The 18,860-nt window shown below is 46.7% G+C and overlaps 1 protein-coding gene across 1 annotated transcript; it reads right to left on the bottom strand.

Moving 5' to 3' along the window:
• Positions 1-9,161: 9,161 nt before the first annotated feature.
• Positions 9,162-18,860, bottom strand: DYRK3 (dual specificity tyrosine phosphorylation regulated kinase 3). Its single transcript, XM_028530906.1, has 3 exons — positions 18,557-18,860; positions 16,603-16,714; positions 9,162-10,975 (listed from the first exon to the last, which is right to left on the bottom strand). Exons 1-3 carry the CDS (start codon positions 18,631-18,633, stop codon positions 9,401-9,403), a joined length of 1,764 nt encoding a protein of 587 aa, XP_028386707.1. The 5' UTR covers positions 18,634-18,860; the 3' UTR covers positions 9,162-9,400.

The following is an 18,860-nucleotide window of genomic DNA, read 5'->3' as shown; positions in this document are numbered from 1 at the left end:
GTGTCCCGGGCCACTCGATTTCTTAAGTTTTCTAGCCAGAGAAGATGAGCATTTGTTGTCAGCCTCAAGAGTCATGTCCATGGAGTCTGGAGTTCCACAATAGCTCTTGGAATCTCAAATAATCCTGCTCCCTCCCTATATATTCAGTGTGTTTCTGAACCCCTTAGGTATGCAAACATGGAATGTTTTGATTTCGGGGGTGTCTTCACTGGGGGCGCCCATTTCTGCCTTAAACCATCAACCACCTAGTCAGTAATCTCCAGAGCTGCTGAATGCGCCCTGCCTTCCTACACACAACTGTCTCCCCAGTTCAGGTGCCTTGAGTTCAGGCTTCTTGGGGCCTACAACAGCGCCTGTTCTCTTGCCTCCCCCACCCCTATTCCATGGCATCGCGTCATTCTGCGGAGAGCAGTTTTGTGATTCCCCGTGATCTTAAGAACTGCTACAAGCCACCTGCTGCAGTGAACAGACGCTCTCGGCTTCACACGCCTCCAGCCCTGATACATGCAACACCTTCTCACCAGGAGCATGTGAGCGTGAGCCTCATGGCCCACAGTTCCTCAGCATCTCAGGGAACTCAGATCCCAACAAGGAGATCTTCAGCTTGCTAAATCAGTGCACCAGTTCTGGAACTTCGGTATGAAGATTAGTTCCAGAGTAAAAACTCTCCTCCCAGGAGCCTCTCTGCCTGCTGCCCTAGATTGCCTGGAGGATGCTGAGGGCCAGGTCTGGAACAAGCTTCCTGAGGGGAAACTGAGGCCAGGAGAGAAGCAGCAGCCACGGCCCGGAGTCACAGGCTAGGCTGGGCGCAAGGAGGGAGAGGGGTCAGGTGGACTGCGGAGGGAGACAGATGAGACAGACGCTGGTGTTCTGACCTGGGAGCGGGGGAATAAAGCTCTGGGAAAGGACAGATACACAATGGTGTGTGTGTGTGTGTGTGTGTGTGTGCACACGCAGGGGCAGGGGTGTGCTGGAACAACAGCTCGGGCGGAATTAAGACTTGGCCATTCCCTGACCCGTGTGGCTCAGTTCATTGAGCCTTGACCCACAAAGTGAAATGTCGCCAGTTCAATTCTGGGTCAGGGCATGCGCCTGGGTTGAGGGTTTGGTCCCCAGTTGGGGAGTGTTTGAGAGGCAGTCAATTGAATGTTTCTCTTCCTCCCTCCCCCTCTGTCTACAAATAAATAAATAAAATCTTAAAAAAAAAAAGACTTGGCAAAAACAACATTTGCCAAGCCTTTTCTCCCTTCCACTCCTTTGCCCACACTGCCTTCAGCAGAGTTGTCACCCTGTCCCAGGGCCAGGGCCGAGCCCGACTGCCCGGCTCCTGCCCTGGCCCGAGCTGCCCCTTCCCACTACTCTTCCCTGTCCATCCAGGGCCTACGAAGAAGCACTGGCACCTCGCCCACGTAGCTCCTCCAGCCAGATGAGACACTTGAGCTGGGAGATTACGGGAGCGCTCTTTTTAACCAGCCTGGGCTCATGTGACTGGCTGGTGTCCAGGCAGACATATGCGGGCCAGCCCTGCAGGCAGGGCACACGGCACTATTTATTTCCCACTGGGTCTCCGCAGGCAGAGGGAGCTGGCAGGGTGGGGCTTTCTCATTGTATTTAAGCCTCAACTGGCGCCACTGAATTGCCCCAGCCTCAGCCTTTGCCCCTTTTCCAACCCTGTAGGTAAAAATAACTCCCCCCTTGCATCAGGTGGGGGGTGCTGAATGGGGCACTTTATTTTGTGGGCGGGGGGTACAGCATAGGGTAGTCTGGCTGCAAAACCGTGGCTCTGATACTACATGAAGGCACAAGGGTGCTTGTTGTCTCTAGTTGGGGCCTCAGTCTCCCACTTTTTCCGTTGGGAAGAGCCTATTGCACACAATTGGTGGTCGAGGGGAATGGTCATGGCTGGTGAGGGACAGGAGCGGCCATCGCCCACGTCCTTGGCTGCCCACCATCGCCTCCCTGTGTCTTGGCTGTTGCGGACTCCCAGGACATGTAGTCCCTGTCTACCGCCTTGGGCATCCCATTGGACTTCAGTTCTTTGCCCACTAAATTCTGGAGCAAGGACGCATCCCATTCATGTCTGGATTGCCTGGCGCAGCACCTGAAGCAGAGCAGACACTGCACGTTTACCGACAGAAGGAAGAGAAGGCAGGCGGAGGAAGGTGGGCAGAGAGCCTGCCACCCCGCTGGCGCCCCTGCAGGACACGCTGCTGGGAGGCTCAGCAGTTTTGCACCCTGTGAACCTGTGGTCTGAGACAGCTCAGTCCTGCCTCCTCCTCCAGCCCCGCCTGCCCAGGTTTCCCCAGCTAAAGCTGCACCTTTCTCCTCTGGGAACAAATGAGCTGAGGGATTACTCGCTCTTTGAACTGCAGCTGCCTGGGGCCACATCGGCTTGGAAAGGGTGGAAGGAGTGCCATGTGTGTGGCACAGCAGTTAGCGAACAGTTGTCCCTGCAGGAAGACCGACCACAGGAGCGGAAGCGCTTGACCCTGCCAGTTCTTTCAGCGGGACTGGGGGAAGCACCTGTGTGGCCATCAGCCACCCCCTCCCCACAGCTTCGCCTGAACATCTCTCTGGAGAATGTGAAGTGGGTAGTGGTTTGGGGTTCCAAGTTGGGGGAAGGGGCTCTTAGGGAGCTGGAGCCAGGACAACAGGGGGCCACCGCTCAAAAGCTGTAGGAAAAGACCTCAGGGATGAATTTCCTGAATCCCATGCAGTCACCTCAGTCTCTGGCGCTGACCAGGTTTGACAACAGGACAGAAATAAACAGTGTTGATTTAGCAACCAGAGAAAACGGCGACACAAGCCAGCTGTTGCTGAGGGAAGAGAGGGAGAGAGAGCACAGAGGCAGTGCCTGCCTTCTTCCTGCCTGCCATGGCTCTGGACGGCTTATCTGGGGTAGCACTGATGTGTGAGGAGGGAGCCCCGGAAGTCAACCCCTGGCTTGAAATCGTGTCAGAGAAACCTCCGGGGACACCCATCTCATTTTCAAGGTCAGGGTGGGGACAGCGAGAGCTAAGTATTCTAGTAGCTAGCATGTCTCCCTCGTCGGTCATCTGTGCCGTCTCACCCTCCTCCTTCAGCTCAGAACACCAGCCTCAGAGACGCAAAACGTCAACGATATCCTCTTCCCACCCATTCACTCACAGGCTTATACACATTTTAACCCCCAAACCGAGTGTAGATAACTTGGAGTTTTCTCTAAACCCATTGCCTGCCTTTTATCAAATTCTGAGCATACGATCTGAATGCTGTCGATGCTCCTTATCCCCAAGAAATGCCACAGAGTGGCTTTTCTCCCACACAGCAGTTGCTCAGCAAGTCACTGTGGAGATAAATGGGCCAATGAAAGCATGCACAGACATGCTTCAGAAGGGCCGAGGTGAGTGTACTTGGGCCAGGGCCCCACCCCAGGAATGACAGAATTCTCTGCATTGGCTCAGACTGGGCATCCTGAGCCTGCTCCTTCCTCAGGGACTGGTCAGCAGCCAGGTGCAAAGGCAGGGCTGGGCAGCCTCCGAAAGCACGGTCGAATTGTGCCCGGGGCCCCTGCTACACAAAGGCTGAGATCAGATCTTAGTATCAGATCTTGGTATCCTGAGACCAGATCTAGCTGCAGGCACTTTAGGTCGCTGCTTCTGGACGGAAATTCCTGGACGTTGAAAAGTGACAGGCAATGCACCTACGGCTCTCCTTGCCATTTCACTGCCTTTTCTAAGTTCCGTGGTATTTGCCTTAAATGTAGGAAAAGCCAGAGGAGCATCCTGGCTTGGGGTGTACTTGATAATGCAGAAGTTTAAACAGCTATGCTGAGGGCTGATGCTCTTTTAAATCCCACCTAGCCTATAGCTTTTCTAGCAGCTGGTCGCTAACACACAGCTGCTTCATGAACACGGGAAGGCCCTTCCCTAGCTCCAGGCCAGGCATCCATAAGGCCGGAAGCCTCTTCAAAACAGAAAGCAGTCCTTCAGTGCAGTGCCCACTCAGCTCCTGTTGCCAGGGCAGCGATGGCTCAGGGCCAGATCAGAAGCAGGCAGGAGCTCAGTTGTCCAAGGGCCCCTAAGAACATTATTTCCCTTTCCTGCATTTGCTCAATTCCCTCTGGCTTTAAATTATCCTGCGGACCAAGGCCCGGGCCAAAGACAAAACAGCGCAACTTCCCAAATGAGCTGTCTTCCTGGGAGCTGCTTTGCCAGGCTTCACCCCGCACGATGCTGGGGCCCCCGGAAACGCAGAGATGGGAGCTCCTGAGGACAGAGCTGCCAGTTGGGCTCCCAGGGAGACGTCCACCCTGAGCATGACACTACACGACACACATGCTCCCAGCTCCCTTCTTCACACCGGTGCCGCCGGGGCTTACGAACCCAGTGAAACTCTGGGGAGCCAAAAGGATGGGACAGGCGGAATCTCTGTGAAGTTGTCTCTTCCCACTCCTCCCTTCCCAGCATTTTCTTGGTCAAGCCCAAACGCGCCATAGTGAGGGGTGCACACCCACCACACTGGGAGCGTTTCAGGGTACAGCACTCTGGGACGACCTCAGCTTTGGTTCTGAAACAGCCATGAGATGCTGAAAAATGTTTTGTCAAAGCATTTCATCCTTACCTTTTAAAAGACAAACATCCCCAAATTTAAAAATAGAGACTCATCCATGCCTAACTGTGCTTTCCAGAGGAAGTATGTAAGCAGATTCAAACAAACAATGGAGAATCCCAGGTACCAAGATGAGTCAAGCCTGATGCTTCAGAGGCTGACACCCTGAGCTGAAACAGCCACAGGTCACCATCTGGCCTGATTTGGGGCATTCCTTTCTTTTTGGTTTATTTGCGTGGCGGCCGAAGAGATGAGACTCTTTCTAGTCAAGTCAGGCAGGCTTCTCCTGTTATAGAAAAATTATGAGAGTCCAGGCTCAACTTAGTGGTTGGTGAGCTATATTAAGAATCACATCCTCTCCTTCAAAGTCTAGACAGTATATTTGTAGCTCTGGCTTATCTCAGGGGTTATGGATTCAGGGGCCAGAGAGCTTTCAGTCCTTACATGGATGGGTTCACTGTGACTCTTAAAACTTCCCATTGAAATCAGCAGGCATAATTCAACAGACAGTTGGAAAGGATGACCCTAATGTAGTTGAAAGCCAGGTTTGGAAACAAAGTCTTTTAAAATTTTGGGCTTGGCAAAGCATAGGTGGAAGATGGAAGTGGTACATGTCGAAAAAAGGACATTAAAAATGTTATCTGACATGGGGTGGGGGGATCCCCAACAAGGGCAACTCTTCCCTGCTTTGCCCCTTCCTGGCCTTGCCTCTCTCCTTATTTTGAAGACCCCACGCGGTCGGTTCATGTGATGGGTTTCTACAACTGCTCTGTGTACAGTAAGTTCTGGCACTCTGCAGGCTGGCCGCCCCAGATGGGGAAAACGTGTTCCGGCAATCCCACCTGCTTCAGAGGACTAGCATTTCTCCTTGGTTCACCAAGGAGGAAAGGCATCCAGGTGCAGCCTGGAACAATCACTGTCACCTCTCCAGCTTCCGTGCGGATGACATCAAATGACAGATGCCAGAGAAATAATTAAAAATAAACAACAGAGACTTTTCCATGATTCACAAGAGTGGTAGGAGTAGTCTGTTAGTCAGGAAAGCTGAGAACCATTTATCAGCTGCTACCTAAAATTTAGCATTTAACGTAATTATGCCTAGTTAGGAATTAAGCAAAACAGAAATGTTTCAACACGACCAGCTGCTCCAGACCTTAACTGCTTCACTGTTGAAACTTTTTATTTAATCTTTTGTTTTCTGTTTTCTGATCACACAATAAGCCCCATTCTTAACAGATTAAATGTCATGGAAAGTAGCCCTGACTGGCGTGGCTCAGTTGGTTGGGCGTTGTCCCACAAAGCAAAACGTTGCTGGTTCGATTCCAGGGCAGGGCACATGCCAGGTTGTGGGTTTCGGTCCTGACAGGGGTGCATTCAAGAGGCAGCAGATCAATGTTTGTCTGGCACATCGATGTTTCTCACTTTCTCCCCCACTTTCCCCTCTCTCTTAAAATAAATAAAGTCTTTAAAACCTCACGAAAAGGAGGGTATAATGACATTAGCCAGCCAACCCGTGTGTCCCAAAGCCCCTTACAACACCAGGAACAAAGCTGCCACCATAGTCCTATCAAGTCCTCAGTTACTCAGGGAAAAGGAGATCTGGCTCGACCCCTCCTCTTCACAGAGCCCCTGGGGGCAGAAGCAGGGCTTTGTGTGGGAACCAGGTTACGGTTGTATTTTTCTTTTCATTATTATCAAGGTGTCAAATACTGGGTCAGAAGGAGATGGCCTCATACGACCCTCAGCCAATGACCCTTTCTCCATGAGAGACGGGAGACTGCCTGTGTGGGTCCCCGTGACGAGGGTGGGGTGCTCACGCCCTGGCTCGCGGGAGGGGACGAACCCTACCACCTGAGACAACACCCCAGTCAACCGAGAACAGCAAGTTCGACCTTCTTCAGCTCGTGGCAGATTACTAAAATTCTACAGCACGTCAAAAATTGTACTTTTTGCCAATCTGACAAAAAATAAATATAATTTTGGTTCATTCACACCAGATGGCTATTGCTGGCTGTCCTGTTTTAATCTGACAATCTAAGGGAAAAGAGGTCAATGCCCCTAAGGTACTGTATGTTTTAGAAACTCTGCGGCAGGCCAGCTGAAACCGCTGACTCAGAGCATCACGAAGTCACGGCCCTGCCCCTCTGCACCGCACACCTAGTCGGATGTGTGGAGAAATCGTGACAGCACATGACAAATGAACAGATCACTCACTGGGAGGGCAGAAGGTAAGGCCCAGCAAGATGAGCGGGTATTAGCAAGAGTAACCAATTCCCCACACTAAAAGACAAAAATGATTTTAGGAATGAAATAAAACAAAATTTCCTATCCAATTCTTTTCACTGTGTCAGTAAGAATTTGGAAACTCCGCTGATTTTGTCAATTCTCAAGTCAGTAAAAGAAGTCAACTAACTTGACCTGTTTATTGAAATGGCCCGAAGAACACAAGCGGCTCAAGAACCCGGAAACTGTAAGACGCAGCCTGAACCTCCGTGTAACTGTGGTCCAGTCCAGTCACTCACCGCTGTGGCTGGGAAGAGATCCAAGCAAAAACTTCAGTGGCCACAAAAGGGGGGCACAGAATGACAGCCTCTAAACTTGAAACCCACTCAGAAGAGAACTTCCCCCCGTTCATCTGGCACCACTACCACCGCCACCACGCTTCAAAGCGGCCCACTCTCCCCAGCTTGAATCAGCCTGCAGAAGAGACGCGCCAACTTGAATGACTCTGCTCTGCGTCACTCTCTGGCTTGCCAAACCTAGGCAGGCACGCATCCATTCACCTTCTCAGAGCTTTCTAGAATGTGTCTGCTGCCACGGGTTGTCTATATCCTGTCACTCAACCCGTTTCAATAACCTCACAGTCCATCCAACACACAGAAACAAACCACATGCCAGCCTCAGCCACAGGCTCGCTTCTGCCCCCAGGCCCACAGGTGCTGGCCGACGGGACAGACCTCTCACTGAACACACAAACATCCAGCCCGAGTGCACGTCAGTTGCTTGGGGTAGATCTCCTTCAACAGTTTTCCCAGGAGAGCAAGTCTTCTGGACCGACAGCAACCGGCTAAACCACCCTGACATATGCTCTGCCCAGATGACACAGAAGATTTTACCCAACTTCTCCTTAAGTCAGAGAATTCAGGAGTAAGAGGACCTGAAGTGTGTGCATGTTCCACTGCCTTCTGTAAATCAGGAGTGAAGGAAATTGTGAAAGTTTTAACAGTCCAGTTGCTTAGTTATCAAAAACACCAGGACACCCCTGCTTTGGAGGCCAAGGCCCCATTCTGCTCATTTGCTCATTCTCATTTTTCACAGCCTGTGTTGTGGCAATCAGGAATACTTTTTGAATAAGGCAAAAGTTCCTTAAACAACATGCACATGATGTTTTTTTGTTACTCTCTCCTTTTTGTCACTGTGGTGCCCAACAAGAAAAGCCCCCTGCCCTTACAGAGTTTGCAGAGACAAAACTCTAGAGAGAAAAAGGAAGTGGCTCATCCTGAGAATGAAGTTGTAGGAAGCAACGGTCCCTGTGAGGCGCAGCTTTGAGCACAGAGCGGTGCACACACTAGTTTCGGAGGCTGGAAGCGGGGAAGGGCAGGGAGGAGAAGGACCAGCGGCAGGGAGTTCCTTGGTTACTGACTCTTCTCCACCCTTCTCAGTAAGACATTTCATCAGCAATCAGTCTATTATTAGTCCTCAGTGCTTAAATCTTAGCAGAGAAAAAAGACGTTGAAATGAAGAGAAATGAAAGGGGTTATTACTACTAGTTTCTGGAGTTTCTTCTTGTAACTGAAGTTCATTCAGAATCTAGGGCCTAGTCTTCGGTTTCAGTTGAAAGTGGGAAAACTGTGGCACCCTAAGGTGGCAGATAGCTGGGAAAAGGAGGGAAAGCAATGAAACCACAGTTAGGTTTACCTGCAAGTGATCACTTTTGTATAAGGAAGCGAGTCCATGAAAATGCAGCCAGTGGGCTGGCTCCCACGGTCCTGAGAAATGAGGGGACTGCAGCTGTATGTGCTGACTCTGCCTTTACTGTCGGGGTCACTTGGGGGCAGAGCAGCTGCTTTCTCTTCCTGCGAGACCAGGGAGGGGGCAGCATCTGGCTCAGCTGCAATACCAGTACTTGGTGAAGTGGTAAGATGTCTATAAAATGCTCTGAGTGCCCAGAGAACAAATCAGGGGCAAAATAATTTTAAAAATAACATAAAATAAAAACACTGCACCTCACAGACTCGAAGGGAAGAGAAATGAGTCATTGAGAAGCAGGAAGCCCAGCTCCCCAGATGGCTCACAGCTGCCTGAGCCCTTTCCCGGAGAATGAGCTCACAGAAGGGCCTGCTGGGCCGGGAGACCCAGACCCAGACCCAGACCCAGCTCCAGCTGCAGCTCTCGCCCATAGCTGTGGCCACAGCCCCAAGTGCCCCTCTGGAACACATGCTGAGGGAGGGTAGAGGGGAAGGACGGTCAGAACAGACTTCTGTTATGCCTTCTGTCTTGTGAAAAGGGGATGTGAACCAACATAGTAGAAACACGTAAGTGGAAGTACAACTGACAATAACAACAAAATGCGCTGACCTATAAAAAGCCATTTAATGCATTATTCCAGGATGGCCAATACAAGCTGGACAGGTAATTAGCCCTTGGAGAGACCTTTTTTACAGTTATATAAAAATGTTTTGCCTTGTTAAAAAAAAAAAGAAATCTAGTCTAACAAAAACATTTACCAAAGGCTTGTATTTTCTCCATTTCCCGGTTTGCAGGATAATTAAAAATACATCCATGTGCATCTTGAGCATATCACCGTCCATTAGCTAATCAGTTTGGGCAACACACTGCACAGAGGTATGCCACCACTGGTTTCTGACATTAAGTTAGCTTTCAGCTTATTGGCTATGCCAACAACCGGAGGCAGCTTGGAACCCAGTCCATGGAAAGCATTTGCAGGTTTTACCACCCGTTTGCCTGACACCTTCTCAACGGTGAGAGGTCTGGGTGCAGACTTGCTAATCCAAGGGTGTCTTAATGCTTGAGCTGGGGTCAGGCGGGCAGAGGGGTCCCAGTGAAGACACCTTTTCAAAAACTCTATAAACAAGTAGTCATCACACCCTTTTAGCGCTGTCACCCAGTCTTTGCTGCCTGGGGGGCCCCGCTTCTTCCCCCTACGTGAGCGACCCCCCACAAGCACAACCCTCCCATCTGCCTGAGTAGTCACCGAACAGTAGCGAGGTAGGCCCTTGGAGTTAATGAAGTACTTGGCACGTTTGGACTGCTCCAGAAGTTTGGCCGGTGGCATCCCTAGAAGCTCCATCATACAGGCCAGCTGATCCCCTTCATCCTCCCCAGGGAAGAGAGGCTGCCCGGTGAAAAGTTCCGCAAGGATGCAGCCAAAACTCCATATGTCGATCGGCGTGCTGTAGCGGCCTCCTAAGATGATCTCTGGAGCTCGGTAGAACCGAGACTGGATGTATGTGTAAAGCTTCTGGTACTCGAAGCAGCTGGACCCGAAGTCAATGACCTTGGTCGCACTGCGCCCATGGTGTTTCAGGAGAATGTTTTCTGGCTTCAGGTCACAGTGAATGATCTTATTTTTGTGAAGGGCGTCCAAGGATTGCAAAATGGATTGAGCAAACTTTCGTACTAACTGGATGCTGAAACCCTGAAACTTGTTTTTTTTAATTAGCTCATAAAGGTCTATGCTCAGCAGTTCAAAGGCCATGCAGACATGGTTCCGGAACGTGAAACTTTCCAGCATGTGGATGACGTTCATGCTACCAGTTTTATCTTGCTTCCTAAGGTGCTCCAAAATCCTGATCTCCTCGGCTGCTTGACGATGAAAACGCTTTTCATTGCGCACTATCTTTAGGGCCACGTACTGTCGAAGTTTGTGATCGTAGACCCGGGCCACCTGCCCAAAACTCCCCTTGCCAATAATTTTCAGCACCTCATATCGATAAGCTAGATGGTCTCGAGGTACGTGAATATAGGCCCCTTCGGCATCATCATATCCCCCATTATTGGGACCACCGAGAACTCCATGTCTTTTTTTGGCATTTGGACCCACAAAGTAAATTTCTGGATAATTGACGATTTCCAGTTTCTCATAAGCAGTGAGGTGGTGTTTGTATTGCTTCAGTGCTTGCTCTGGAGTCAGAGGCACCGCTTTGGATGCTTTGGGTGAACTGTTGGATTTTCCCGTACTCAAGCTCTCTGAACTCTTACCCTGAGAAACAGTGGGAGAGCATTTTTCAGAGTCACTGATGCCATCAGACTGAAAAGTATCAGCTCTTCTGTTGCCAAATTCTTGAAACAGCTGTTCTACCTTCATCTCACCCCCATTCAGAAAGCGCTGAGTATGGTCTCTCGTTAACTGCTCAGTGGTGATCTATGGAAAAGAAAAATGAATATAATGCTAAAGTCATGAAAAACAAAGCAGAAGGATGAAAGACTCCTCCCCTGACACAACAACAAAGTACATCCAGTCGTTTAAGTTGACATGACCCAAAAGTGGGATAAGCAGAAGTCTCTAGAAATGTTGTATTAATCCTCAGAGTACTCTAGCCACCCTTTATCCCTGTTAGGGGATGGTTTTCTCACCACACCCTAATCATTCTGGGTTCCTTCTAATAGGGTACATCTTTCTACTGAGAATCTTTTTGCCCCAATCACTCAAACCCTACACTCTTTCAAGGCCCAATTCAAGTCCTCTCTCTTCCACTTAGAACTCCTCCATCTGGTTAACCTTACATCGAAAGCTGGTACTTGACTATATACATATACACTGGTTTGTATTTTTTCCTAATGCTTTTAACTACCTTTCCACATCTTACAGGCATATAAGCAGGATCAACACAATGTGTATTCAAGTGTTCTGTAAATAACAAAGTATTACTGATCAGCACAGGAGTTTTGACCCGGTCTCCTTCCAACTTGGGCCGGTTCACCCCTCCTTATGCAACCTGGTGGCCCCACTCCCAAGAGGTCACTATACTGATGCAGAACTGAGTGTGGACACCTGATGGGCAGAGGCCACCACACCCGCCGTAAGTAGCAAAGTATTAGTAAAGAACAGAAACAGGATCTGAACCCAGGACTTCTGACTGTCAGTCCAGGGCCCTTCCATTAACATAACTTTGGCACCGGGTTCTCCTACTGCCTGTACTACTGCTCTCCAGTGGGGCTGAATGTTGACTGTGGCCTAGAACCAATCGAGTCCTCATCATCTCTCTCAAGTCCTAAGTCATCGCAGCCATAGAGCTCAGTTCATTGAATCACAAAAGTTCTAAGTCAGAGAACTCTTGGGATCACCTAGGCCAATTCTTGATGCATCTGAATAGAATGCCAATCCAAGGCCCTGGGGCTTCTTATAAACCTCTCCTGAAGAGATAAAGCATCTCTCCCTCAATCGGGCACAGACGGGTCTCCAGCGGGAGCCGCGGTGTTACAGACACCCTGCTACTCTTTTCATTGGATTTTGCTTAACCTTTGCCTGCAAAACACAGTAACCCACAAAAGGCAGCTCTACTAATTCCTCTGAAATGAAACAAGATTCTTTGAAATTAGATGAAGGAAAACCAAAAACAAATAAACAAAAACTAAGAAAAATGTAAGAAGGTGCTAGAAGAAATCAAGAGAAAAATGTTAAATCTGTTGCTAAAAGCAAATCCTGGGACACCTCAAACAACATGTTTTCCTTAATAAACCCCAACGAACCGCACGCAAGATGTGTCTGATGACCGCTGACAGCCTCTGTGATCAGGGGTAGAGAGTTCCAGGGCAGCTCTGCACTACAATTATAATCTCTAATAAAATGATAAAAATTTAAAACTAATGGTCTAAAATGACCAAACCTTTCAAAAACAGAATTTTAATATAACCCAAATAAACAACATCTGGCCTATTACCTTAAATAAATAATCATATAAAAGATAAAAATAAACAAAAAAAGGATGAAAATGTTTAAGTGCTGACATTCTTCAAGACAGCTCCTAATCTAAGTTATAAAAGCAAAACATTAGTTCTTGCCTCCTCCTTTTAGGTCATTTAATCAATTTAAACATTTACAGGTTACTTACAACTATAGCTACACTTTGGCATTAAAGTAAGGAGGCGAGATATAGACCAGGAAAAATCTGATACAAAAATAGGTAAGTATCACTGGTCAAAAAACAAAAACTCTGCAGACAAAACCTAAATACCTTGCTAAAATGTAAATATAATACAAGGTTTTTCTCAGCAGTAATTAGTAAGAAGTCAAATAACTATAGCTATGCTCGTTTTTAAGAATGAAAAAAAGAAGAGGGTCCTACCCATCCAACCAATATTCACATGAACATTTATTGTTCACTATCAAACAAACAAACAAACAGGTGTTTTCAAGGAACAGTCTATTAGGAGATACTTTGGCTGAACTAGGGAATTATAATTATTTGGTTTTAGGTAGATTTAAATAACAAAATGAACATCTGCATGCACCTCAGCCAGTTTTCTTTAAAATTTTACTCTCAGCCCTGGATGGCGTAGCTCAGTGGATTGAGCACGGGCTTCGAACCAAAATGTCGCAGGTTTGATTCCCAGTCAGGGCACATGCCTGGGTTGCAGGCCATGACCCCCAGCAACCGCATATTGATGTTTCTCTCTCTGTCTATCTCCCTCCCTTCCCTCTCTAAAAATAAATACATAAAATCTTTTTCAAAAGTTAAAAAAAATTTTTACTCCCTAATTTAAATGCATCTGAGTATTTACTGCAGGTCTTGGGGACACATTCTGAAGCAATGTGAAGCCAGAAGGCCTGGGCTGGGGTCATAACTATACTGCTTAAAAGCCCTAAGTCCCTGGGCAGGTTGCTTAACCTTTAGCCCAGTTCATCTGTAGAATGTGGGCAACAGTACCTTAGGATGCTGTGTGAGTCAAACAATACTAATAATATATGTGAAAGCCCCTCACAAGCTGTAAAACATTTTAAAAACACTGGTAACAATAATTCTCAGTATATTAAGGTTTAAGCTCCTATACATCCTCCCTTTCCCATTTCAGTTTCTCCTCTCTCCGTGGTGCTTCTTCCATACTTCCAGTCTCCCGACACTAGACCTCCGGCACTATATACGCCTTCTGCTCCATCACGGTCTCCACGACAGGCCTTCCCGCAGGATGCACAGGAGCACCTTACCCCCTATCTCCCCCACTTGCTTTCAACTTGCTGTACGATATAGTGTTATGTCTCCAGACACATCTGAACTCTAAGGGAAGATCAATGCCTTTACTCAAAGGACTGACTCTCTAGGAACTGCAGCCATCCATGACAGCTGGCAGGAAAGGTATCTGTGGTCCAGGGTCCACCCCTGGGTATTTCGCCTGCTCTGTCTACATGTAAGGCTGCATTGGCTCTGGAGGTCTTCACTTCTGTTTGTGATAAAGAGAGGGTCTCAGGGACAGAACATTAATAAGAACAGAGAGGCAGCAGAGATTTAATTTCCATAGAACTACTACAGTAAGATTAAAAACGTCATTTTGTTTCCTGACTTGTGGTTTTTCTTCAAAGCAAGACTAAATCTCTCTCCCTGAACACTAAGTGTTATTTTGCCTTCTGGACCCACCTGGAAGTATCCAGATTTCATGTAAAAGCCCTCAGATGCTGAAAGGAGCTGTCCTGCCCCCATCAGTTTTTTCCAGGTTCATCACCCCCATTACATTCTCTGCCTCCCTTGGCTTGTGCCGGGTTCCCTGACCATCCTATCCATGTTCTCAGTGCACACTTCACTCTGTGCCTCTCTTGAACTGCAGCCCCCAGGACAGGACAGGACGCTGCAGGTGTAGTTCACTACGGATTGTCAAGGCTCCAGTCGCCAGTGAATCTGAAAAATTCCAGGAAGGAATTTTTCCACACAGGGAGGGGTTCTCTCCTCAGCATTTTCTCCTTTCCTGTAAATAACTCAAACACGAGCCTGAATCAATTATGTATCAAGCCTGCTGTTCTATAAATAAAACCTTCTTCCCATTGTTCCAGGAGAATCTACAATATTCACACATGTTAAGAGTATAATAGTTTTAAAACACCATATATCTCTAGTCTGGGCTTATAATCACAACCACCGAGCAACGTACTGATCAAGTACCCCACATATTTCAACTATGTAATTTTATAGAGAGAGATACACAACACCAGATTAATCACGTTTTATTTAAGAATGCTTCATATACACTGTTAACGTGAATGTCTCTTAACATTTTAAATAGACTCTTCTACTGTGTTAATCAAGTCTTAAAGATCTTAAGAAATTCAGAAGAAGAAATCCTTCTCATCCAGATATAAAACACCATCCTCTCCTAGTTCTTGACCCAAAATCTCTGCAACCCAAAACCTAACCCAATAAAAGCCTACAAGCAGATGATCTGTAGTTTACAATGTGAGCATCTTAGATTAACAATGATGTTAAAAGCCTCTGTGAAAATAGTAACAAGGTATCGAGATGGATTCTTGGCATTATGTACTATATATAAGTGTAACCAAGAGGTCAAAAAGCATTTTTCAGCAAAGTCTGCAAAGACACCATTGAGTTACAATCTAAAATCTTGTGTTTCCCCAAAACTGTTACTCTGAATACCATGCAGTAAGAAATTATTCTCATCCCAAAACACATAATTTAACTGACCTACTGGAAGGTGATTAGCATTAGCCAAGTTAAAATGAACTTTAAGTCACATGTTAATGCACCAGCCTCCTATAAAGGGATGCTAATTGGCAACAAGTAACCAAGAAATCTAAAGGTCAACCCAAGGAACGTGTGGTTCTGGAGTCCTCAGAGGTTTTTACAAATTAAAGAAATAAACTAACAGAGAGTGGAAAGAAACCTCACTTCACTCCAGAGAGAAGACTAAAAATAGGGTGACTAGCCTTCCAAATATATTTAGCCCTTACTTTGTAACTGTATTAGCCTCGAAAGTAGTAAAAGGTTGATTAGCAAAAGATGACAAAAAGTTGGGAAGAGCTATGAAATGCACAAGTAATTTTTTTTTTCATATAGGAACAACTTTAGGTCTTCAACACAGAAACATAAAGGGAAAAGATTGAAATTAGCCTATTCAATTATTCAATTTGTTCACTAGATGCAGCAAATTTTGAAGTCACAGGATAGTGTCTCCTATCATGGAGCTTGTCCAAACCCTGCTCTCCTTGCTACGCTGAGGGAATATAAATTAATTTTTTATTACCTTAAGTAAAGCAGTATCCAAAGCTAAATTTCTGTAGTCTCCAAAATGACTAAATGCCTCAAAAAACTAACTGTACTATTACGTTTTATGTATGATCTACTAAATGGGTGTTTTCAAACTGATGGTTGCCAGAGAAGTAGAAAGGGGAAGGAAATCAAGAAGCACAAACTTTCAGTTATAAAATAAATCACAGGATGCAAAGTACGGCATAGAGAACACAGTCAGTAACATTATAATAACTACGTATGGGGCCAGGCGGGTACCAGACTTACACTTTGACCACTTGATAAGGTATGTAAACATGGAATCACTACGTTTTATACCTGAACCTAATATGTCAACTATAATTAAAAGTAAATTTTAAAAGGAAAAATTAAAACTAAAAAATGGTTCTCTTTAGCATATGATAAGCTGAAATTACATTTCTATATTGTAGAGGAAATCCTATAGATGTATGAATTCAGGGACATTCTCTATTCCTTGTTTTTGTTAAAGGGAGTGTTTGAATACACTATATACATCATCCTATATCAAAATAAGCATTACCTACATAAAAGTAGCATATTATTTTTTTCCTAATGCCTTGCATTTATCCTAGTGGTTCAAAGAGTTGGTCTCCAAATACAAATGTCTGAAAACCTCAACTCAGACCACAGAAGTTCTTAATCCAAAGTCAAGAGAAAATCAAAAGCAAACAAAGAGTCTGGGTTGCCAGTGAGATGCAACCGTACCTTGGGCATTAAAGAGCACTTCCTCCTTTCCAAGACAATTGCAGCATAAAGAATTGTTTCATTTACTTACATTTAGTCTTCTAGGCAGAGGTGGTTCAGAAGGATTGCAGAGAACATTTGAACAGGGTGGGCATTTGGTTTCATCTATCATCATGAAGGTATCATAGACACCATCCCCCAATCTAGTTGAAAGGATTACAGATAAAATCTGTTAGTAATTGAAGTACATAAATTTCTATTTCCAAAGCATCATCCTGTGTCTTAACTGCTTCATATCTGCTACAAAGACTAATGAATACAAATAAATGTCTACACTGCATCTTGGCACTGAATACAAACAACCAGGGTGTTGGGCAGAGGAAAAAAGGAAACCCAAATTTTCTTTCCTTTTTTGACAAGAAAGTATAGCATTTCTAAGTCTGTATTTTGAAACAGTTAAAATAAGTCTTACTGGATGTTGTTAAAAAGAAGGGCTATCAAAAGGATCTCACTTAACTAATTGAAAATGAAGGCTAGTTTGGATCTGAATCTTAAAAACTAACCATAACATGGGGGGGGGGGGGGCTGGCGGGTGAGGGGGCGGGGGCAGACAGAAGTAACTGTATTTTCCAGACTTGGATTCTAATCTCAGCTCCAACACTGGCTGCACTACATTCCTCCTGAGCCTGTTTTCCACATGCTATAACGGGAAGAATAATTCCAGTCAACACTCTGGCTCCTACAGGCAAGAAATAAAAGGCCTTCTTAGGACTCTCGTTGTCGCCTTCTTCTTCAATTTACTTACCTACTTAACATCCACATAACTTGTAGAAAAATACAGTGAAAACTACAGTAAATATTAAGGGATCCTCTAAATTTCAAAATGTTCTAAATTTCACTTCTTTTTATCCACTCCATTTTCTGGTGGATGGTGGAAGCTAAATGTTAAACGATGAAGGATGGAACATTTCTTTCTTCTTTAACACTGAGTCTCCACCACGGTAAGGAAACACAAAAGATGATTTATTTAATCCACAAGATGGCCCTGAACAATGTATTTCATCTACCCCCAGGAATGTGGATTTCCCAGCTACACACACCAGCATTTCATTATTTCATTTTTACAAGATATACAATGATGATAATCGGGTTACAAGGAAAGATTTTTTTAAAATCTTTTAAAATATGCTGGAATATTTCGGTTGCCTTTAAAAACTGTTTTGTAAAATTAGTTCGAGTTTTCTTAATTGATGTGCTATAGGAATACGAACAGAAAAAAAACACTATAAATATTTTTGAAATGTTCTTTTCAAAACATGCTCACATTCTGACAGGACCATTTATATCTTTAACGAAAACTGCTTCACTGACATGAATCAAAAATGCTGGATGGACTCTTTGCCAACAGTAGAAATAAAAAACAAAACGGGACAGACATCCACACTTAAAGAAAAAAATATATTGGAGATCTATAGATATTTTTCAATCGCCATTGGAAATGACCCAAAGGAAGACTCCATCCATGCACATGAAGCGAGGAGGGGTCCCTATGCAAGGCGCAGAATCTCTCAAAACTTGGACCCACCCAAAACCTTATCAGCGGAGTCCTTTACCTGCATATCCGAAGTCAAACCGCACCCCTCACGCAGAGCCCCAAGAGTTCAGCCCTTGGTTATCGGCTCTGAGCAACAAGGCTTCTCTGAAATCAATTGCTCCTGGTCTCCCCCAGTGTGCTAAAAAGTCCCAGTTCCTCATTGTTCCTTACCATACACCCCTTGATCTAGGTCCTTCAGGGATAATCGCGAGGGTGGTAACTCCTCTTTCCCTAAATCCACCCAGCTCCCTCCCGGACTCTCGGGGGGAGGGGAACTGATGAGGAGGGAGAGAATGGGCCGGCTCCCGGGGGGGGGGGGGGGGGCGGGAGATCAGACCCCTTCCTTCGTCCCTCCTGCTGGGGTCCAGACTTTCTTTGCCCCCTGACCTCGCCTGCCAGCGCTAGCCGCTCTGTTGGTAACCCCTAGCCCGTTACCCAGCGGCGCCGTTACCTCCGCTGCTGGGGTGGCAGTCCGGCTCCCGGCGGCCCCGCATCCTTCCGCCCCGGCCCACGAGCCGTGCCTCCCATCACCTAGCTCGGGACCCCCGGGGGGAGGGGCGGCGGTTGGAGGGTCTGGTGAGCAGCGTCCACTCGCGATGGGGTGGCTGCCTCCCGGACCACGACGCTTCCCCGGGGACTCTCCTGCAGACACTGCAGCACCGCGTGCCTTCGCTCGCGACTAGCCGGGACGCGGAAGGAGTGGAGAAGAGGCAGGGGCGGGCTGGAGCGCAGTGTGGTCGCCTAGCAACCGCGGC

The sequence above is a fragment of the Phyllostomus discolor genome, chromosome 14 (assembly GCF_004126475.2).
Source record: "Phyllostomus discolor isolate MPI-MPIP mPhyDis1 chromosome 14, mPhyDis1.pri.v3, whole genome shotgun sequence".
Taxonomy (NCBI): Eukaryota; Metazoa; Chordata; class Mammalia; order Chiroptera; family Phyllostomidae; genus Phyllostomus; species Phyllostomus discolor.
This window is presented reverse-complemented; position numbering and strand designations above follow the sequence as displayed.

Coding starts and splice junctions, on each gene's coding strand:
- DYRK3 (XM_028530906.1), bottom strand. CDS start 18,633: ATGGGAGGCACGGCTCGTGGGCCGGGGCGGAAGGATGCGGGGCCGCCG. Junction 16,715..18,556: donor CTGCCACCCCAGCAGCGGAG/GTAACGGCGCCG, acceptor CCTTTCAACTAG/ATTGGGGGATGGTGTCTATG. Junction 10,976..16,602: donor CTCTGCCTAGAAGACTAAAT/GTAAGTAAATGA, acceptor TCTTTTCCATAG/ATCACCACTGAGCAGTTAAC.